The sequence below is a fragment of the Cygnus atratus genome, chromosome 11 (assembly GCF_013377495.2).
Source record: "Cygnus atratus isolate AKBS03 ecotype Queensland, Australia chromosome 11, CAtr_DNAZoo_HiC_assembly, whole genome shotgun sequence".
NCBI lineage: Eukaryota > Metazoa > Chordata > Aves > Anseriformes > Anatidae > Cygnus > Cygnus atratus.
The window spans coordinates 12,963,624-12,986,269 of record NC_066372.1 but is presented as its reverse complement, the minus strand read 5'-3'; the positions used below and the strand labels follow the sequence as shown (position 1 = coordinate 12,986,269).

Below are 22,646 nucleotides of genomic sequence, written 5' to 3'. Positions count from 1 at the left end.
CCTCTACTTGCCAGCAAAAACAAACAGCTAATGGCTGGATGGCAGGCACAAGATCAAGATGAAGAACAGGAGCAGCTTCGCAGCCGTGCTGCCCTGGGACTGGGAAGGCATTTTCATTAGCCATCCCTCGAAATGCGTTTGTTTATTTGTATAGGGTGTCTGAAGGCTTTAGCTGTGCTCGCGGCTCGTGTGTGAAGGCTCCTCTAGCACAGGAATGTCACTGCAGCAAGAGCTGACATGTCCTTGGGTCAAAAAGGCAAACGCGCTCATCAAATCTGTCTTCCCAGCTGGGGTTAAAATGCGAAATTTCCTGAGTGGGGCGAGAGGACAGCCGCTGCCGTGCGGTGTCAGCAAGGAGGTAGCGGAGGTGCTAATTAAACAGCTCCTCCTTCTCAGGAATCGGCTTCCAAATTGAAGTTGGCTTCTTTGCATATGAATGAGGAAATACGCAGTAGCTCTTCAGATCTAGCCAACAAGCCACTACAACCTCAGCATCAGCTTACGTTACCCTTTTTCTGGTTACAGCAGGCTGAGGGCCCAGCTTTGGCTGCCGGGAGCAGGAGGGAGAGCATTCACCCTGCTCGGGACTAAAAGGCACCTTTTCCATCGGGATCCTGTGAGATTTCCTGGGGATGGCCCCAGATCCCTATTTGGGCTGTGGCTGCTCTTGCCGGGCAGTGGCAGCAGCTGTCAGGGTGCAGGCAGGTTTCTTGCTCCTGTTTGATGTCTCTTTTTGGAGCACCCTGGGAGCTGCTGCTTGCCTCCCATCCTTGCTGTGTTTGTAACGGGTGGCTTAATGCTCCTGTCAAGCCCTGCTTGACGTACCAGAAAGGAGACTCTTCTTCCACAGGTGCTGAAGGCACATCCTCTAAAGTGCATCAAGCCAGTCTTAAAAAGCACCTTAAAATACCCAATATCAGGAGTTACTTTCTTAAAATTCTGGTCACAGGCTTGGCTGGTTGACCCCAAGTCCTGCAAGGTGCTGAGCCCAGGCAAGAGCCTGCCTGTGCTGCCCTGGAGGGCTCAGCTCTGCCACCCAGGCTTTGGGGTGTCCACAGGACTCCACCATGAAGCCTGGGACAACCCGGCTTCCTCAAAGCATTTCTTCACTGTTTTACCCCCAGGACTGTCTGCTCTGTGCTGCCTCCAGCATTAAATCCTCATGGAGCACAGTGGATGGGGATTCCTATCTACGCAGTGCGCTTTCTAGTACAGTATCACTGCTGACACCTGCAGTAGCAGCCAGCTGGGGACTAATGGTTTCCTGTATCTACTTTTAGCATTGTCTGCCACTATTGTTCACTCTTTGGCAAGATCCAGCAGCTGGGAATCATTTCAGAAAGTCTGCCTCGCCAGATCCAGGGATATGAGTCCCACTTGCCATTGCCAGGCAGCTTTTAATGGCGAGATGAAAAAGCTTTCCTCACCCAGGAGAGGCATTACAGACGGTGTTTTAGAAACACTGGAGATGACAGACTCAGGAGGACACTTGCACGGCCCTTGGGCTCTCAGAGTGCCCAAATCCATGGCGAGATTTGTTGACAGAGCGGGTTACATCAGAGCTGAACTCAGCGACGTGGCGCCTGTTCAAGGAAGATGTAGTGTGATTGCTGTGTTCCCATGCGGCTCGGAGCACTGAGCTAACGCAACGGCTCTCTGGCAGGAGGCAGCTGCTCCTGAACCCTCTCCAGCAGGAGACATTAATGGAAAGAGTCACTATCCCTTCCCTATCCCTTCCTCCTCTTATAGCTAATAGTAAAATCAAGCATGTCGCTGTTTGTGCCTAGTATCTGGGGAAGATGCTTAGCTGAGAGCCTTTGAAGGAAAATTCCTGAGATGATTGTCCCCCAAACCACACTTTACCAGCACTGGGTTAGTCAGAGCTGAATCAGAGGAGTCAGTGCTAGCAGCAAAAGCACTTCTCCTTGGCCCTCTCAGCTCTCAGCCTTTCCAACCTGTGTGCCAGTTAATACTAACATTGCAATGAACTCGGGCTCACGGAAAGCTGAATCAAACACCCTGCTTCCGCCACAAAATAAGCAGGGTATTCTTTGAACTGTGGCAGATCAGACACCAGAAAAATATTGGAGCCCTGCACACAACCGATGCCTCCAAAAAATGACATGAATTTCCAGTGTGTGATTGTTTGTTTTGCTCTCTGCCGATGAGGATGGATGTAATCAGGGAAGCGGTCCCCTGGGAGCAAGCAGGGATATAAAAGCAGAAGCCATTTTGCACAACCTGGTGGTAAGTACCATGCAGTTAATGGCTTTAGAGAAAACAAAGGCTGTGAGATTTCTTATACCTACAATGTTTCTTATTTCCTACCAGTTTGCTACAGGTTGCTGTCAGAACAAGACCATAAAATGTGCGGATTATTGCTCTCACCTGGCAGAGACACTCCTCAGAGTTTGCAGGTTTTAGTGGTCCAGAGCCAAGAAATTTCTTTACCACCTACAAAGTGACAGGAGAGCAAATGCATGCCGTCACTGTCAAAAATTCATCCCGTTTTTTTATTTCTGTGAATATCATCCGATTATGTTTTATGACCGATCCCTTACCGGTTGGAATCTGGCTTTATGCAGCACTAGCACGCAGCTGTGCCTGCACCGTAGCAAATGCTGCCTGCAATGGCCAGCCTGTGGTATTACCAGTTGTTCAGCTTTTCTCTGCCGTTAAAGCAGAATCTAGCGATTGGGTTTGCAGATTATACTGTGTAGTAATGGCTAATAAATCTTGACATTTTCATGGTGACTGCTGTACTTTGGGCATACCACTAATAATGGTCCTTTAAAAGAGCCCTGGTTTATCAAACATTGATGGTTAATGCTGTTAAAATGTCAGACACGTGCAGCCTCGTTCTGGCACAAATTCCATGGCGACGTTATTGCTCCCCAATAATGTATATCATTCGAAGTTATAGCGTTACTAAGTGCATTCCTCTTTTCTACTGCTCTGTAACAGCATTTCAGCACCTGATAAACTGCACCACGTCTGCGCTGTGCCCAGAGCTCACGGCTGTCAAGTACACTACACCAAATCAAGGAAACATTTTCCCCCGGGAATATTTCCTGACAAATCTGGTTCTAATGCTATTTTTAATACAGTCATTGGATTACATGTGGTTTGAACATACCACTGCACCTCGAGCTGTATCACCTCTAGGAAGACTACAGACATGTGTTCTGCATATCTACACTGTGAAATTGGCTCCAGTCTAAACCCTGGTTTCTTGCCTATCTTTTTCTTATGTTTTTTGTTTGTTTTCTATTAACAAGTGACATGAAAAATAACACGTTTTTTCACCCTGAAGAAACTGGGGCACCCTGGAATTTCATTCAATTGCTTTTTTGGCGTCTAAGCTGTGCAATGTATACATTTATTGTATTGCATCAACGTGATGTGACATGGCAGATACAAATAAGTTTCTTCAATATTCTTCAAATGCTGGCTTACACGATAAAACCTAGCAGATCCTTGGACTGTGTGTGAATTTTAAATAGTGCTTTATGAGTACGGAGCATTGAACACTTATAGCAGCGAGTCTTTGTGCCTCGGTGTGACCATGCATGTCAATAAATTGCCATGAGCTCAGGCAGAATTGCAGAATTGATCGCTTGAGCTTGTTGGAGAGAATCCCATTAATTCTAACCTTGACTTTCATGACACTACTTGTTTGTTTGGCCGGGACTTGGCTATGATAGAAACAAAAACAGTATTAGGTAGATTGGTTTCAAAAGCAGTTTTTGGTTTTGCAACAAGATTCTGGGCTGGCAGATTAAACAGACAGGTCTGAAATCCAAGAAACTGCACGCTTCAGACTGGAAGCTTGAGTGAAGTTTGAGCTTGGGGGTGCACAAAACAGGGTTGCTGAAGATGTGTGGGTAGTTTGGGGGGAGGAAGGTGCCACCGAAAGGTTACTTTGTGCACATTTGTCACTCTGCAAACACCTTCGCTGTTGTGTTTCACTACTTTTTTGCACATGTGATTATTCAGCCCTAGAGAGTCCTGACGCTGGATGTGTTTATATTGCATTCCTAAGACATTTTTGGTTACATCTGGTGGTTGCTTTCTGAGTGTCTGTTTGGATTCCCGAGTGGGATTATCCTAAGCCAAACAAAAGGTGAAGAGCTGCCCTTGGCTCCTTGCTCTGTTTGGGCTGGTCCCGAAGCGGCTTGAAGGTGTTCTTAGTCACAGAGCCAGCTGGGAGTGGAAGTGGGCTGTCATAAAGGCACACACAACGTGTTTCTGGGTGGCGAGCAGTTTCTGCATGAGCTAGAACAAAAAATAAATAAATAAAAAGAAAAAGCCACACTTTCTTGATATTCTGTCTCCACAGGTATCAACCCAGAGAATTTTGCATCCTGAAGCATGGCTCTACCTACCTCCAAGCACCTGGCAGAAAACTTCATTTTCCTTCTGTTTGTAGTTTCCTCTGCAAGCACAGGTAAGTCTTCCTGTTACAGGGGGGTTAAGGCGTGGTTTGTAACACTGCCTTTAAATAAAGACGTTGCTGGTCTAGATTGAGCAACTTTTCACTCTTTGATCCAAATTCTTATAAAAAAGCCAAGGACAGGGTGAAAAGCTCAGGAGAAAAACAGTTTTCTGATGTCTCAATATTCCTCAATTTGGGCAGCTGGAGTGGCAAAGAGTGAAATTTCTGAGCAGGTGAAAGTATCCCCAGGGAGCCTTCAGCCCCTGCTATGTATTCTTAAAACAAACCCCAATCCAACAAACTGCCACACAGAAATAACAAAGGAAACCTCAAGTCCTAATAGCTGTGGCTGTGGGTGGTGAGCAGTTTGCTGCTTTGTCCAAGTGCAGATGTGGAGACCAAAAAGCTCTGGGGTGGCACATCCCTGCCCTTGGTTTTGACTGTTATAAGCAGTCCTTATCCCAAATGGTTTCAGAGGAAAGGGAAGCTGGAAATACATATTCTAAATGGATTTATCTGGGGAGGTTGCCTTTGTTTAGAACAAAGAGACCATATGTCTTGCCCCAAATGCTGCTTCTGCATGAGGCAACATTTCATTGCCCTTTTTTGGGCCCTTTTGGTCAAGAATTAAACTGTTCAGTTAATTCCTTGTGCTGGGTAAAAGTTGCCCTCTTATTCCCCAGAAGACCAGGTGAGTAATAATCCAGGCTGGAGGGTGCCTGATGGGCTGGCAGGAGGTGCTCAGCCCTCCAGTGGCCCTGGTGCAGCAGGTATGGGTGCTGTGCTCTGCTCTTTCTCCCTGGTAGGAGCAGGTTACCTTGAACAGCTGGTATTTAATGGGGCCACGGAGACATCAAGGCCGTGGCTAGTCCAATTCTGTAGTTTTCTTAAAGCTTGAAGCTGGTGGAGGAATCAATCAGAGAGGGAACTGAATGCAGACGGACAATTTTGTTTCTATTTGCTGTGGAATTGCAGGTGGCCCTCGAGTTTCACAGCGAGAACAGACAACAGCCCTCCACCAGCTGCACCAGCACGCGGACAGGTTTCCTTGCATGGATCCACAGGGCTGTCCTCACATTAGGATGCTGACTGACAGCATTAGTATCCATGAGGAAAAAAACAACTAACAAATAAAAACTTTACTAAGTGCAGAACCATAATCCTGCTGAAGTCAGGGGGTTCATCCCACTTCTATTGCCACCTATTTGTGGTTCCTGTAATTTTGCTATGGTGTTTTTGTTTTAAAGGATACAAATTGGAGAGCTGGTGAGAACTCCCAAGCCCTTCTGATGGCAGAGCTCATTGTTCAAACTTCCACTGACCTCAGCTTCCTAGGATTAGAAAGGTTTCTGCCCTCAGAAAATATGCATCCCCCATGGGACTCTTGCACTTGTGAAGTTGTGTTGATTAGAATAAGATATGAGACTCACATATCGAGTGAGATTATATCAGGGAAATATTTTATCTTAAGTAAATATTTATGACATGAGACTTGGATTTGGTATGGGAGCAGTTTAGCTAACACGTCACAGCGGCCTGTAATCAAATATGTATGCAGAGATGAGTGATGTGTGTAATCAAAGAGAATGAGTCCTTATCTCTTCTGTCTGAAAAAGCTTATGAAGCTGGAGTCTCTCTTTTGTGGGATTTCTGTTTCTGGATCGATTGGTAATTCTTTGGTGTGTGGTGCTTTTGTGATAATTTGAGCAGTATTATTTCCTGTCCGCACTAAAAACACAGTGTGCAAACCTATCTCAATATCCTTTTTACCTTAAACAAAGTATTTCAAACCTCACAAGTTTTTTGGGGGCATTAGGTAGCCTTTTTAAAGGTGGCTTCTGTTTTAAGCTTTCGTCAACATCTTCCCTGAGTTGTGAAAGGCTTTTTGTCAGGACAGGTATGAACAGAGCTGAATGTCATTGTAGGAAGGGCTTTATTCCAGCCTTTTCTCCAGTGGTTTTCTGGAAACTGCATCCTTGACATGGCTCCTTTGCATCCAGCAGTGGGTTTTTCCATGCTTCCAGAAAGCAGAAGATCATACAGCTTAAACTGTTGTTTGTTTTCTTTTGGTCATGACCCAGAGGGACACTGCTGCATTGAGTTATCACTGTGTTCCAGGGAGGCAGCCAAGGGGGGGTACGAGACTGGTGCTTAAAGATGCCCAGATGTGGAGCTCTCTGTCTTGCACCAAACATGTGGCAACTGTCTTCACTCTCCACTTCTATCCAGCAGAAGCAGCTGTGACATGTCCTGATAAGGAGCCTGAGCTACAAAACTGGAACCCAGGTCACAACGAAGAAAACCGCATTGAAATCTGTAATGGCAGGAAGCTTCTTCTCTCTTCTTCTGCGACTGTCCACTCGATCCACATTGCTGATGGAGGTAAAACTTGCTTCCTCCAAGGCGGCCAGGCTGGGCGAAGAGTGCTTTCCCCTACGGCTACTTAGATCACCCTGTCTCATGCTGGGAGAGCTTCCTGTTCCTTGCCGAGAACTGGGTGGCTGCTGGACAAGCCCAGCTTTAATTTGGTACAAGGGTGGGTGGTAGCTGAGATGCTATCAGTCCTGCAGCCATTATAATTAACCTACTCGTCATCCTTTCTGGAGAATTTACAAAAGTACTTATATGTACTGTTTTTTATTCCACATTTTGCTTCAAAAACATGTTTTACTAAATTATTGTTCTGGTAACATAATGCAGTTGTTGTGTTCTCAGGATCTCAGGACAGAGCAGATATATATGGGCTTCCCTGTCTCTAAGGACAGAGTCATAGCGTTGCTGGTGACTGTTAGCACAAATACCTTTTATTCATCTTGACTCTGAATTTCTGTCTTGGTTTTAAATGAATCCTATTCCAAGCAAATCTTAATTGCACTCTTCAAGAGTTGGACTGAGTAAAAAAGTTTACTGTCTTTAGGATTTCTATTGAGAGCCGTTTTGTGAAAAATGGGCAGAATTTTTCAAAAATTTAGATGAGAACCCAGCACTGGTTTTAGCACAATGGTGTCACAATCTCTGATGAGCTTCTGTATGTTAAAGCAAATGTCATAACCTTTTCTACTTAGGAAAATTGGTCATTAAGGACGATGTGCAGCCTATCATTTTGCGTACTAGACATATACTCATCGAAAATGATGGAGAGTTGCATATCGGCAGTGAAATGTGCCCTTACCAAGGCAATGTGGTTATCATCTTGTATGGGCGGTATGTATGCACGATAAAATATTATCTTAGAACTTTCCAGTATCTCTCTTCCACAACAGGGAACAAAATGTTCCTTAAAATTACATTTTCTCAGATGTATTTATCATTTATGTTTTGTAAAAACTTCAGTAGCTTGTTAAACAATTTAAATGGCCTTTAATAATTGACAGTTTTGGTTCTGGTTTCAAATCTACTGGGAGATGAACACTGGGGTATTTAGGCATGCCAGAAAATCAGCTGCAATCAAGTTGATTCATAGATTTTCCAGAATAGGCTTAAAGCCTAAACATTCATTTTATTTTGAAAATTCTCCTCCCTAAGCATCCTTTCATTCTGCATGAGAGTGAGAAGTAGGTGAGCCAAAGGATAAGACATTTATGTCTTGCAGATTAGTACAGGATCTCTCAGCTTTTCAAGGATGCCAAACTCATTTTTAACAGCCACTAAGGCTTACCAAGTCCTGGTTAGGGTCCTAACTTCCTATGGAATTCAAAAACATAGCTGTGTTGTTCATTCTGGGCTTCAGGCCTCCTCAGGCCTGAATATAATGAAAATAACACATATAATTTGAGTTCCAGATTGCTCCTGGTCCATAGTTGCTAGTATTATTTCAAATAATTTATTTACTGTAGAGCATGAGCAGTTGCCAATTCTTAAGGTCATTGAAAAAAATGCTTTACAAGTCATGATGCTTCTCTCCTTGGGCTATAGCAGAACAAGGGCAGAGGCTTCTTGACTGTCAGATACAAAACCAAAATTAAATCTTTTCTTCCCTTCCTGTTGCAGAGCGGATGACGGCAGCCAGCCGAATCCCTACTTTGGGCAGAAGTACATTGGAGTGAGTAAGGGTGGCACTCTCGAGATCCATGGAAAGAAAAAACTGTCCTGGACTTTCTTAAACAAGACTCTTCATCCTGGTGGCATGGAAGAAGGCGGATACTACTTTGAAAGGAGCTGGGGCCATCGCGGTGTCATTGTCCATGTCATCGACCCAAAGACGGGGGCAGTTGTCCATTCAGATCGGTGAGTGACTTTACAGCTGTCTAGATTTGTGGGTCTTTGGGAACAAGTTGGGAACAGCTTCTCAGCAAGCTCAGAAGCATGTGGTTTAGCATCTAGTTCAAATGGGTGTTGCTGTCTCTATATGCAATTCTTTCTAAATCACCGATCTCCGAACCCAAAATAGCGAATAGTGTCATTTTCTTACTATTGTGTTAACTGGAGCTTAATTGATTTGTTTTAACCTGTAAACTCTCAGACAAGTGTTTTTCCATTGCTATAATATCATTGTTGTAAACAATACAAAAAGGTTATTTCTTTATAGCAGTTGTTTTTTAGTACTGTGGTGCTTGTTAGAGCTGCAATGATCACTGAAGTAAATGTTTTTCGTTTTTTAATCACTTTAGGTTTGATACCTACAGAGCAAAAGAGGAAAGCATACGTCTTGCCCAGTATTTGGGCAGAGTTGCGAATGGCATGATCCTGTCAGTTGCTGTGAACGATGAAGGATCTAGAAACTTGGACGACTCGGCCAGGAAAGCAATGACCAAACTGGGCAGCAAGCATTTCCTCCACCTTGGGTTTAGGTATGTGCCAGTCCTTCCAGTTCTCCCAGCACAGAGGCTTTATTATGCTCCTCAAATGTCCAAATAATTCCACTCTCTCAAAGGCACAAAGTTCTTTCACATGGGAAAAAAAAAAAAAAAAAGGGGGAAACCTTTCAACATGAAGTTTTAGCAGCTAATTAGATAGTTTAAGATGCACTCAGTGTCTATATTGGGTATTTTTATTAGCAGATTGAGGAAAAGCATATGATTTGTATTAAAAATATGATTTTCCAAGATATTATTCCCTTACAAGTTACTCATTCCTATTTATTTTCATGTCATCCCCCAAAGATTTAAGAAGCATATCCATGTACCTACAATGGATTGAATGGCCTGAATGTTAAGCAGGATAGGATAATAGGCCTATAACCCTGGCTAAATACATTATAGACATGCATACAGCTTGCTCATCAGCTTGTCCAATACATATTTAGAGACTTGTGCAGCACAGAAATTTAGCATGCATGAATTTATGCTGCGAACTGTAAACCATTCTGTGGCCAATACATTGTCTGTGTTGGCGCACAAAGTGATGAGAATATTTGCTATTTATCCAACAGTAACCATTCTAATTGTGTGTGATTATCTGAATTTATGTAGGCTTGTTTGTTTGTTTAAGAGGATGTCTGTCTCTCTGTGGACAATGGTCTGTACAGACACTGAGGGTCACTGCAGAACATGAAGAAAAAAAAAAATCTGCTTTGTAGGGAGAAGTGATTTAGAAGAGCAGCCTGTGGGAGCAGACAAGTGTCAGTTGGACAAGATTTGGAGTAGTTGGTGAAGAGGTTGTGTAAAATACTACAGGGACTTCTGTGCACCAGGTAGAGCATTTCAAAGAAACAAGGCTGCAAAATAGTGTCCAGACACAGGCTATCTCCATCAGTGCAACACTTCTTCTCAGATACCCAGAACCCATATTAAAGCCCAGGAGCCTGCTGGGTTTCTTTTTAAAGACTAAAATTAGGGAAACAGAAAAAGATTTTCAAACACTATACTTTTTTTCCAAGCCTGCAACAGGAAAAAAAAATGATGGTTTTCTCATATGTTTATAAAAGTAAATTGCTCTTGATGTTTTTAGACTGCTGTGGTGTTTTAATGCTAGTTTCTCACTTTGCTGTAAATGCTTATAACGGAAATACCACAGAAATTCATGTATTAAAGTGTGACTTTCTGCATCACTACTGTATGTATTCAGAAAGCTAATCCTTGTCATGCTGTTATCTCTAATTCCACAATAATTCCCTATATAAATAGTAGGGACACTGTGGGTACCATAATGTAGTAGTAGTTGGTCACCAATATCTCTCACCAGAGTACCGGTGCGTGCAAAAGTACTCATATCATGGTGTGTTTTTTTAAAGATTGTATTTTTAGGGGTGTTCTCAGTGTATAAGTTCAACAGCTTTGAAAAATTATCCAAATTGCAGCCAGGACCTGCTCCCTGCCTAGCACCAGGGGGTTGCTGGCCGGTCCCACCTAACCCCCTGCCGATGTCTGGGGCTGGCCCTGGGCATCACTGAGACAAAGATGGTGTAAGCAAGGTAGCAATTTGAGATAGGGACGTTCTATTTCACATTTTGCGAGGTGCCATGTGAGTCAGGCTGTTGAGCCATAGGCTGGGTGGTTTTCTCATGGAGGCGTTGGAGGGAGTTACTTGGCCAAATTCCTGCCTATCTCCAGTTGCCCCATATTCAACCAGATTGTGAAGTTGTGCAAATCCCGGTTGCTGTAGAAGAGCCAATGAGCAATGCTGATTTTTCAAAAAAATTTCTGTGCTCCTGGCATCTCTTTCAGTTGCCTATTCTCTCTGAGCCCAGGACATTAGGAATGAAAGGAAAATCTTGCATTCATCCTCTATTGTTGTCCTTTTGAAAAGTGAATTTGCTCTTTAAGCATGAGGGTTTTTTTTATTTCTTCAAATAATAAATTAAAGAAAGCCTTTCAGCACTTGATGACACAGTTGTTCTCTTTGGAACCCTACCCAAATATCACTGGTTTGGCTCTGGACTTACTGGTCCCTTCATTTCAAATAGCCAAAACAGATTGCCTGTGTTTTTACATGTTAGGGTTGAATGACTTTAGGACTGTTTTATGTGATAAACTGACTGGGATAAACAAGTACTGTAACATATGAAATGGGACCAAACCTTGAGCTGCAGAACTAGCTAGCTTCTTATTCTTTAGATTTATTTTTAGATTTATTTTATTTATTTATATATTTTTTTGCCACTTGTTTTGAATTTGGTGACCAAAAAAGAAAAAAAGACCTATCTTTCGTGCTGAGTGATAGTGTCCTTCCTCCCCCTGTCCCCTCCTCTCCCTGGATGGAGATCATAGCCCGGCAGTGCCGCTGGCAGTTGGCACACAGGCAAGTTTTCCAGCAGGAGCATCTGGCTGGCTGGCAGGCTCCCGAGGCAGTTGTGTGTTGGCAGCTTCCCCTGAGCCTGTCCTGTGCTGGGGTTGAGGACACGCCGCCGGGACTGCCATGCTTCGGGGAGCCACAGCCGCTGAATGGCCGTGAACCTCAGCAAAGCCCAGGGGTGATCTCTGCATGCTATCTGTCACTGTCTGTCTGTGTTTTCTTCCGAAGTCCCAGGGCGGTTTGTAACTTCACTTACACCAGGCAGATGGTAAATGGAAGGTGACCTGCAAGACTCAAGGGTGAATCTCGATGCTATTGAAATCACCAAGTGTTTTTACAGATAGAGACATGATTTAATCTGTGGGCTGTTTGCTAAATCCAGGGTAAGGGTGACAGTCTCCCTACCACCCTAAAAGCATATTTGTTATTCTGTTAGTCATGAAGAGCAGATACGTCAGAATTTCTTCTGCTTCAAAGACAAAACTCCCTCCTGACCCCCATTAATTGGGTTCACCTCCGGTGCTGGGAGGTACTTTAGTCTCTGTCTCCATTGCTTACTCGACCATGTGTTCATTTTCCAGTATTGCTGATAGGTATTGAGCCTGCTGAACCAATAACAGTCAGGCAGTAATGAACTTATTTCTGACACAGGATCAGATGGAAACAGACAATTCAGACTTATAAACCTTTGTCCTTGTTCAATGTTCAAAATGAGGAAACTAGATACCCAGAGACAATCTAGGTATTTTTTTATTGCCCTTTGCCAGCCCGTCTGTCTATTAGAAATTCTCATGGGTCATTCCAAAGACAATTGTGATATACAAGGTTTCAGAATGAGCTAGATTTACTTAAGCAGAACTGGCTTTTTTCATGTTTTTTAGTGCACACACACACACAAAAGAAAGATTTTCAGACTCCCTAAGGAGTTGCTGGTGTCCTATGTGTCTGTCACACACAAGCCTCTTTAAACACTCATTTAAAAGAGAAACACGCGTGTTGTACGCCTGTGTTAAGAAGGGATTTGTCTTTGAAATTCCTCATCTTGTAATATATTTACTGAAGAAATACAAAGTCTTAAGACATTTTAAATTTTAACCAAACTGCCTGTCACATCAATCAGACTGTTTTGAGTGAGGTGCCCCTGAGAAATTCAAGAATGTTATGTCATGAAAAATATGCATCTTGTACATGACATAAATTGATCGTTTCTCATTTTGATTTTCTAGGCACCCATGGAGTTTTATTACTGTTAAAGGAAATCCCTCCTCTTCTGTTGAAGACCACATTGAATATCAAGGTAATTCACGCACAAAATGCTGGCTTGACGTTATCTACGGAAGTTACTGGAGTTATGGCTGAGACTAATTTTGTCAATGGCATTTTCAGTTGACATTGCATTACATGAAAGCTGTAAACAAATGATGGTTTGGAATATTTAGTTAATGCTCTTTTGATATTTTAATACTTTCCATTAATGCAGCTGAAGCAGCAGAGTGTGGGGTATAACCTGGGTTATCTGAACCGTGAGGTAACAGGCATGATCCTACCCCAGCGTAAATCCTTGTAACTCTGTTGAGCTCAGACTCTGCCTCCCACTTTGACACAAAGCTATGGAACAAGCCCACTTTGCAACAGCTGAAAATTTGATCAGTGTATCCTGCTTTGGTAGCCTCAAAAACTCCCACAAAACCATTTTGTTGCTAACTGAAGTCTTTTGAGGCTTGCTGTGGCTTTTCATGACATTTTCAAGAGCAGCTAACAACATGGCTTAGTACAGTACCAAATAAAAATAGCAAAATATAACAAATAATTGGGTTTTGTAGTTGTGTTTTTTTTTTTTTTTTTTAATACCCTCTTGAATTTTGAAGATTTTTCCTCCTGACTGTCCAGGCAGTTATGAGTGTCTGAAACCTCATTCCAAAATCAGTAACTTTCTCTGGAAGCTTTGCAGGGCTAATTCTGGATAATATACCCAAAATGCACAGATATACACACAGACAATTGCCTATTCAGTTCTGACATTTATTGAGTTCTGACATTTATTTATTTACCATTTTTTTAAAAACAGGTCACAAAGGGTCAGCTGTCGCCAAAGTATTCAAACTATTCAAAGCTGAGAACGGAGAACTTTTTAATGTCTCTTCGACTAGTGAGTGGCTTCAAGGTAAGAGGCTGTTTGCTCAGTAATAGAGTTGAAAAATGCTGTGAACCATCCTTTTCACTGCAATACTTTACCATTTGGGAAGAGTGGACTTGCTAGTTGCTATTTATGTTGCTGCTAATGCAAGTAAAGTATGTGCACAGATTCTTTCCCCAGTTGTCTCCAGGACTTGCTGGATAACTATCATCTATTTTCCTCTGCTGCCCTGGGTATGAAATTCCATCTCATATGATCTAAGAGATCACACACAACCTCTTATTTCTTTTGAATGTGTAGTCATCATGTCCATGTTTCAGACAACATACAGTAACTGACTGAAACTTGATCTGAAAATCCAAAAAGGCAGCTAAGGAGGACTCGGATCCAAAATCCATAACTATTAATAATGCTAATACTACGTACTCCAATTATGTAGCTTTTAATAATTCCTCTCTCCCTTGGCTGTTTGCACTTCCCAGAATCATAGAAGTGGCTGACAGACTGGCAGGAAAAGGCAGGAATCAGATCATCAGCGAAGACACTTGTGAATTATATCTGAGATCAAATTATGCTTCACGCATTTTTGCAGCATTCATTAAGCATGACTTTCAAATGACTTTTCTTGTTTGCACTTGTTTCCAGATGTAGAATGGACAGAGTGGTTTGAGAAGCCTGATAAAGCAAGATCTAAGGACATGGAGAAGCTTTCTGACTTCAAAGCTGCTCATCCTGATAAAATCTGTAGGCAACCCATTGATATCCAGGTAGGCTAGCTTACTCCTTGCTTTGAAGAGACGGGCTGAGTCCTCTGTGGGGTGACACTGAACCCCCAATAATATTGTGCTTGTCAGTAAATCTTGTTTCTAAACAAAAGACATTGTTTATTTTGTTGCTCTAATACATAACTGACCAGATCTGGTATGCAGTCTTGTGTCATTTTGAGACAAAAGTTTATAGAATTAAGCTCCTTTCAGTAAATTCTGGCTTCTGGCATGGAAAGGAGTACAGATGGGGCCACAGACAGCACAGATGCTATCATGAAATATGTGGTTCCCCGGTGGAAGATTACAGGAAAAAAATACATGAAAATTTCAAAGTTTTTAAATGGTCCTGGAATGGTCCCTCCCTAAAAAATTAATCACAGAATGTAATGAGATGGTAAAACTACCAGCTGTAGTAGGTTGGAAAAAATGTCAGTGAGCTTGCAGCTATTTCTTGGAGTCAGTTGGTTTTTCTCTATGGAAAGAAATTTGAATTCTATTTGGGGCTAAACATTATAATTACACCATCTTGCCAGCATGCTGAGGAGAAATCATATACCTTTTCTGAGACTGCTAAAGCCTCTTTAAGCCAAAAAAAGAAAGCACCAAATCCAAGCCTTTTTTTTTTTTTTTTGGCAAATGCTAGCAATATACTTTGCCTGTCTACCTGCTACAACAACTACCACAGAAGCATCGCCTAGCAAAAGACAATAAAATACTTCATATCTGTGAGAGGCTGAGGTTCCTGCATGCTCTGAACCAGTGGATTTTCCTTACTCACAAGAATGCGGCTATTGAAGTAAACGGGAATGCTGACAGTATGAGTGAAAGTTTCCAGGCTAGATATTATAAAGAATCTCCTCTTGAACAGAAAGGAAAAAACTGCCCTACAACTTTCTGCCAGGTCTTAGCAAATCCACATTCATTTCAGCTTCCATATACGTGTATTAGAAGTGACAACTCAGTTCAGAACAGAGGTCAGATGTTCAGTATGATACGGCTCCTCTTAGCATGCGTATTAAGAAAGAAACAAGAAATATATTCTTCTGCTCCAGAATCAAACCTTTTTTTCCTGTTCTTTTCAATGCCAGTTACTTTTTTTTTTTTTTCCCATGTATATTAAAAGTAAAACAACATTTTTCTAGCTTATCCTGCAGATTTTAGAACAAATCCTCAGGTAGTGCAACCTGGTGTTTCTCATTGCCTTCATAAAATTACACTGATTTATACCAGCTAGCCTGCTCCAACTGCGCTGCACACAAAAATGTGAAGATAGGATGATAATAACAGAAAGTGCAGCCAGAGGCACATTCCTCCAGCTGATGGTGTTGATCCTATACATGGCAGAAGAGTGGCTGCATTAATGAGGAAGGTCTGCATGAGTGAAAGAATCAGTATGAGGCTCTTCATTGAAAGATGGCTTATCTCCTGCTGCCTTGTTAAAATGCACGTGTTATTTGGATTTCCTGATGCAACGAATTGCAATTTTGTGAAAAGGGCAAGAGAATTGCAAGCTATATAGCTGAACTGTGAAATTTAACGTGACCCTGAGGGGTGACGTGCCCCAGCAGAAGCACAGGAGAGGCTGCACATCCCACAGCCTCCTCCTCAAGCTGGCCCTGCAGGGTGGTACTTGTATATGAGAAAAGGCCACTTCTTCCTTCTGGTATTATATATATATAGCAAGGGTATTAGAACAGCTTTGATTTTTGATCAGAAATCAATTACCGCTGATCTATGCAAGGAAAAAATGAGAACAGGCTCCCCCCACTGCATTCTTCTGCAAGGTTCAGGCATAGTACAGCCACCAGCAATGAGAAGAGGCAGTGCAGTGCCTTGAAAGCACAGGTTCATTTGGGTACAAGCATCTGTGTTCAGTGTTGTCATCTGACCTCAAACGAATGGCCAGAGCAAATCTAGGGCACCAAGACCAGATGTGAGTGAAGCTCAGAGTACTCCTCCCAAAAAAAGCACATGGTCTTAATATAGATATAGGAGAAACATACACCTAGCAATAATCTCTGCTGTCTGCACATAAAATAGCTGTGCTGGGAGCACCAGCTGGGATGCCGGCTGGATAGCACATGCAACAGTCATCCTGTTTTGTTATGTAACTGTTGTGCATCACCCAAAACAAATCAAAAGCCTCTTATAATGGCATTGATATGTCGGTGAATTCCCTTTAACTCAGTGTATCTCTAAATTTACATTTCTGTTCTCATTCCAGGCAGTGACACTTGATGGAGCTAATTTAACAACCGAGGTTTTCTACAAGAGTGGCCACGACTATCGGTTTCTGTGCCATGGCAAGGACCAGACAGGCGAAGGTTGCCGGAACTACAGAGTACGGTTCCTGTGTGGCAGCTCTGGTATGTGCCCCATGTCTGAAAGTCAGATTTCTTGTGCCCTTCAGAGGAGCAGCTCTCCCTCCTCTGGGATGGCTGTTCCAGGCTGGAAGCAGGAATGCATCCCAGAGAAAGAAAATCCATCTGAGGAACTTGAATTTTGTGTAGTATTTTTGCTTCTGATATCTAAAACCATATGGTCTTCTCCATCGAGCACTTCACTTGATGCTATAGATATAAACCAGTATATACAGACAGTGTAGGTATAATCCAGACCAGGGAACAGCAGAAACACTGCCTTCCGATGACTGACTCTTGTTCAGTGTAAGAACTAGAGTAAGTTTCCAAGCTAAAATTTTGGCTGGGCTGTTGACATGAACGTAGATATAACAGCTGAAGATTTATCTCAGGAAAAATTCCTGAGCCCTAACAGAGGTAGCAGGGTGGTGTCTCAAAAGCCCAGCAGTGCCATGGCAAATACTTGGCAAGTCCCTTCCCGTAAATATCTTGACTTTTGCTAAAACATTTTAGGATGACGTAGGATTGGTCAATCAGCATGTGAAAAGACAACAGGTTTTGAAAGTAATACTTTGTTTTGAAGTTATTAATTCCAACACCACTGTCCATAACCTAGCCATGAGACAGGTCATTAGGATACTTCAGTGCTCAGCTGGCGGGAAAAGGAGGGCTGAAGACAGTTGTTTTGCTGGAAAACACAGTCATTATGTTAAAGACCACTTGGCTGCTGTAAATAACAGTGCCCAGTGCCCACAGGAGCTGCTGCTAAGTGGGTGTGGTGAAAATGAGCCACTCAGAGCTACATTTAAATTTAGCCATGGGGTTAGAGGAAAATCCACCTGCGTACAACTAACAGAAAACACTTTCTTGTTTGCTTGCTTTCCAAGGCAAAGCTAGTAATGAGCATGATTTGAAGAGTTAACTATCTTAGGAAATTATCATTTTTGGGGGTGTTCCAGGCTTTAAAAAAAAAAAAAGGAAAAAAAAAAAAAAAGGAAAAAAAAAAAGCAGGCACTTTCTGATAAGATTAGCTAACTTCTCCACCCTTCCCTTTTGGCTTTTCAGTGAAACCGAAGCTTACGGTAACCATTGACACCAATGTGAACAGCACAGTCCTGAATCTGGTGGATGATGTGAGTTCATGGGAGCCAGGAGACAGAGTTGTGGTTGCAAGCACCGACTACTCCATGTACCAGGCGGAGGAGTTCCAAGTGCTGCCATGCCCATCCTGCAGACCCACCCAGGTCAAGGTAGCAGGTAAGGTGCTCCGTCTTGTCATGTTGGTGTTGCATTACATAAATTCTGTCTTTAGCATTAAGGAACTCCATTAACAATTGCCAAGGTTTGAAAGACACCTGAATTTGATGGCTAGTTTAGGTGATGCTTTTGGGAAACATATGTCTTTCTTGCTTAAAAGTTATTTAATTTGCTTCTGGTTCCTTTCTGCCTTCCCGTTTCATAGCTGATTCCATTGTTTGTCCCCAGGCATATTGCTGAATGGATGTATTTATTTCAGGGATACAAATACAGGCCATGTATCTGAAATGTTCAATTTTGCATTTCTGTATTTGAAAATGTATCAGTTCCTGGAAAGCAGGAAATGAGCACAGCTGATCTGAGCAGCGTGCTAGGGGAGGAGCGGACTGTGAGAGACTGTAGGGCTATGAAGTCATGGATCAGCTGGGTATTTTCCTAAGAAAGTTGTATTTAACAAGAAATTTAATCTCACATTTTAGAAAGACTGTTTGGTACCACTGAAGCTACTGTTTTTCTTTTACTGCATCTCTAGACTGCATTGCTAAGAGGTGATGTATTAGCCAAACTTTTCTGGAGCCATGTGGCCAGTGTATTTTGCTGTGCCACAGCACGTGGGGAAAGGGAGTCTGCAGAGTGCTGACCAAATTGCTCTGAGCAGAAGGAGCAGGAAGCTTTGCAGAGTCACAGCATTTTCCTCTTGAAGGTGACTAGCTCAAATCTGTAACAAATTGCTTTCAATGAAAAGATATTGCAGGCTAATGACTGTAAAGTCACCTTCAGACACATTTCCATGATGAAGCACAGACTCTTACTGATACGAGCATGAAAGTGAAATCCAGAGGGGGAGATTTGCATCTCCACTTGAGTCTGTGAAGTGGGCTTTTTCTTCCAGAATTAGATTTTGGCACACTAATGAGTAGAACATGGAAATAGCACGAGAACTGTATCTTTTCTGGATAGGCAAATGATTTTTAACTGTCATACTTTATAAAAGCAAAAGTAATTTTACACTATATGAGTATGTAACAGCTGAAGACATTTTTAATGGCTGTATTTGTCTGGTGGTAAAATATGCACGTTACAGTATCTTTTTCTTACATGCTGGCAATTGCTCTGTGCAGAGGTTTTGTCAGAGTTTACAGTAAGATCTTTCTGAGAAACCGTCAGGGCACTTGGAACATCCAATGCACCAGGGAGTTTGCTGGGTTCTGTGAAATGAGCTACTTCACCATTATCTCTGATGCAACATCTTCTGGAAGGTACGAATGCACTTCCTTTGGCAGCTGCCTTCCCACAGACCTCCAGCCATTCATTGTTGCACAGTCTGAAGGAGAGGTGCTTGTCAGGCCAAGAAAAATGTTATTCACAGTTTGAATGTATCATAGTCTTATGACTTAAAATGACTAGTACTTTCAAAGAAGACACATCTCCAAGTTGGATATTTTTCTTGAGCAACTTTTTGAGCTATTGGAAAAATTGTACCAGACTGGTATGATACAAGTTACATCATGAAGATGATCTTGGAAGATCGTCAGTAAAAATAAAGATGACATATGAATATATCTCTTAAGCTTCCCATAATGTAATGGATCTGAAAAAATCAAGTAATTATATTCCTCTTCTTCAACAATGGCAACTAAGTTAGCTTAAGGAAATTAATAAGGGGTTAAAAACTACAAAAAAGTTCATGCAATTTTCAAGTAAAGAAACAGTGGAAACACTTGTTAAAGTAATTGTGCTCTTGGTCTCCAATTACTCTTTAGGAGAATTAGGACATTCCTTTTATTACCACAAATGACATGAGCACCGGGGCCAAAGTCTGCCTTTACTTATATCCAGGCAACTCCATTGACGTCAATGGGATCTTACTGATTATATAAATCAGGGCAAAATCTGATCCAGTAGTAAAAATTACATCCAACTTTCTTGTAACAAAAGCACATTCACACCAGCAAATAAAATCATCTGCCTGATTCTAAGCTCAGTCCCGATTAAATGAACCTGGGGGAAGGCTAAGCTCTACCCTGAGCTGCTCCATGCCCAACCATTGCCTAAAATCACCCATTGCTCTGTGCCATGACACGCAATTAACCAGGATAAGGAGCACTAATGAGCCGGAAGGGGTGGGTGTCTCCATGCCACCACCCCTCCGGTCTGCCTGCGGCTGCCTGCAACCTGCACAACCCTGCCCACGGGGCTGTGGGATTTTGGCTGTGCCCTGGCACTGGGATTTGAGGTGCATTCACTGCTCGAGGAAGCAAATGCCGGCATGACGAGTGCTTGGCTGGCACTGCAACCAGGCTGTGCACGTGCACGCCTGCAGCTGCTGCCGCTTGGTCGGGTGCTGGCTTCGATGAAACTTGTTGACCCAGAGGCTCAGAGGATGTGTGAAAGGAAAATGACGGAGGCAAGCAGACACATAAAGTAGCTGGCAGGCAGGGGGGGGCAGCCCACAGCCTCAGCCCAGGTGAGCATCCGCCCCGGCACAGCCTTTGCTTGTGCAGCCGTGTTGGGCTCTCAGCCGAACGCGGGAGGTACCCGTCATAAATGTCTGCCTAAATGTTTCCCGATGTGAAGTATTCAGAGTTGCTTTGCTCCGTTTAGAAAAGGCTTCTGCACAGATATATTTATACACGGGGTCTCAGGGGATGTCATTTGTAATAAGTGGAGTGGCTTGATTTGCCTAAGAGACTTAGTTTAGCAGCTGAGAACTCCAAAATTCTGTCCTTTGAAAGACAAATGATAAAACTGTTCCTTTCCATAATGTTTTTTATTCATTTTAATCTCTTTTTTTTTTCCTTTCCATTTCTTTTAAATAAACCTAAATGTCAGATCTGAACTACTTAAGAGACCCTTTGTTTAAAAAAGGCAGAAAACTTCTCTGTGAAAAGACAATTTGGTGTGGCAGCCACTTGGCATACCAAGGTTTAATTATAATTGATGCTCTCATCGTTTAATAATATTTTAATAGACATGGTTTAGCGTATTATGCCAAATAAGTAAAACTTATTATTTAGCTCATGTCCTATTTATATTTGATACTTCCTGCTGAAAACTCATACTTGCTAGAAATGGCCTGATTAGAGGCTGGTCTTTTCAAAACAGCTTAAGAGAGTTAATACTCAATTTCCATCAGGATTTTTTTTAGTAGGATTTGGATGTCTAACTGCAGAACTCTAAAAATCTTAGCGTAGGAAGCAAGGGGAGGACACCCAGGAACTGACCTTGTGCACTCCTTTATTGGAGTAATTGCACTGATGCCAAAAATGCCACGAGGGAGCATGGCTTGGGTGAGCACTCAGCTCTGCGGGTCCCGCTTCACTCCTGGTCAATCGGTCACTCAGTTAAATGGAACTTTTTTCTCCACTGGCCTCCTTTGTTTGATTTTTTTTTTTCGCTTGTCATTTTTGCGCCTAGATTATTTTCTCTGTGGGAACAGATTAAAACTGTTTGATCTTGCAACTTCACAAGGGGAGGGATGACGGCACAGGGCAGAGGGAGAGAGGAGGAAGGAAGGAAGGAAGGAAGGGTTGTGTTGTTGTGGCAGAACAGGATAGTAGGAAAGATCAAGCATTTGGTCTAGTTTCCCTGGGAAACGAGTCTTATCTGCATCTTGGTTGCTCTGTATGAAGTTACTACCAATGCTGATAAGCTTCACCATGGAATAGAAATGCCCTTTTGTGTGTCCATATGCTCTTGATAAAACAAGAAAAACCTTTTTGTGCTTGGCATAATTGCTCCAATTATCCCACATACTAGTGAATCTATGATTACAAGCCCACATATCTTAAATCTAGCTTATTGGGCTGGGAATACTGTAGAGAGATGGTGTTCACAGGGATCTTGTTAATGCAGAGAACTTTGAAATAAAAATGTAAATACATCGTCATCTAACAGCTTCACCGAAACTGCCTTTGTCAGCATTTATCTTGTGCTGTAAGGGTGGGAGAAATTACTCCACTACCAAAATTAAGATACTTCTAGAGATTTAAAAGGTTCTGTCTAGAATTTGGCATCATTTTGGCTGGAACTTTGCCCAAACTCTTTTTTAAGGCATCTTTGGTTCTTGAGGGTCGGGCAGGAAGTGTTGTTTAATAGCCCTTTCTAGCAGCCTTTCAGAGCTCCTTCTTCTACCTTTGGGCATTGCCTAGAAGCAGTGTTAAAAGAAATACACTCAAGTTTAAGTAACAGCTCAGAAGGGTTGTGTTCAGGTCTGATTTAAGTAAGGATTTGCTCTGTTTGTCTATCAGAACTCTGTAATCTTCTTATGCCAACTGCAAGAACTTATTGGTGAGGACGAGAGAAAAAACTAGAAGGCCAGAGAGGGAAAACCCAATGTTTACAGAAATAAGTCAGTAGATTTCCAAGTAGTTGCTGCAGAAAGAGGCCATGAGGTGGGGCAGCAGTGGGCCTAGGAGTGAGCGTGATGCTGTCATTGGGATAAAACAGAGAGACCTGTGCACATCTGTCCTTTTGTCACACCTAGCAGCAGCATTAAGGTCTGCTCGTTTCAGGCA

General features: G+C 42.5%; 1 protein-coding gene across 5 annotated transcripts in view; it reads left to right on the top strand.

Annotated features, from left to right (window-relative positions):
• The window catches only part of CEMIP (cell migration inducing hyaluronidase 1), a 115,044-nt gene that overhangs the window by 55,973 nt on the left and 36,425 nt on the right, over positions 1–22,646 (top strand). For 2 of the 5 annotated variants that reach the window (XM_035554569.2, XM_035554575.2), the window contains 10 exons: positions 4,340–4,447; positions 6,665–6,817; positions 7,501–7,639; positions 8,426–8,662; positions 9,046–9,225; positions 12,835–12,905; positions 13,677–13,772; positions 14,391–14,512; positions 16,737–16,878; positions 17,938–18,129. In XM_035554569.2, coding sequence (XP_035410462.1) covers positions 4,372–4,447; positions 6,665–6,817; positions 7,501–7,639; positions 8,426–8,662; positions 9,046–9,225; positions 12,835–12,905; positions 13,677–13,772; positions 14,391–14,512; positions 16,737–16,878; positions 17,938–18,129 — 1,408 coding nt within the window. In that variant the 5' untranslated portion in view covers positions 4,340–4,371. Of the gene's footprint in view, positions 1–1,918; positions 2,248–4,339; positions 4,448–6,664; positions 6,818–7,500; positions 7,640–8,425; positions 8,663–9,045; positions 9,226–12,834; positions 12,906–13,676; positions 13,773–14,390; positions 14,513–16,736; positions 16,879–17,937; positions 18,130–22,646 lie in introns of those variants that run through there. The other 3 variants (XM_035554574.2, XM_035554572.2, XM_035554573.2) reach the window with 3 other exon arrangements.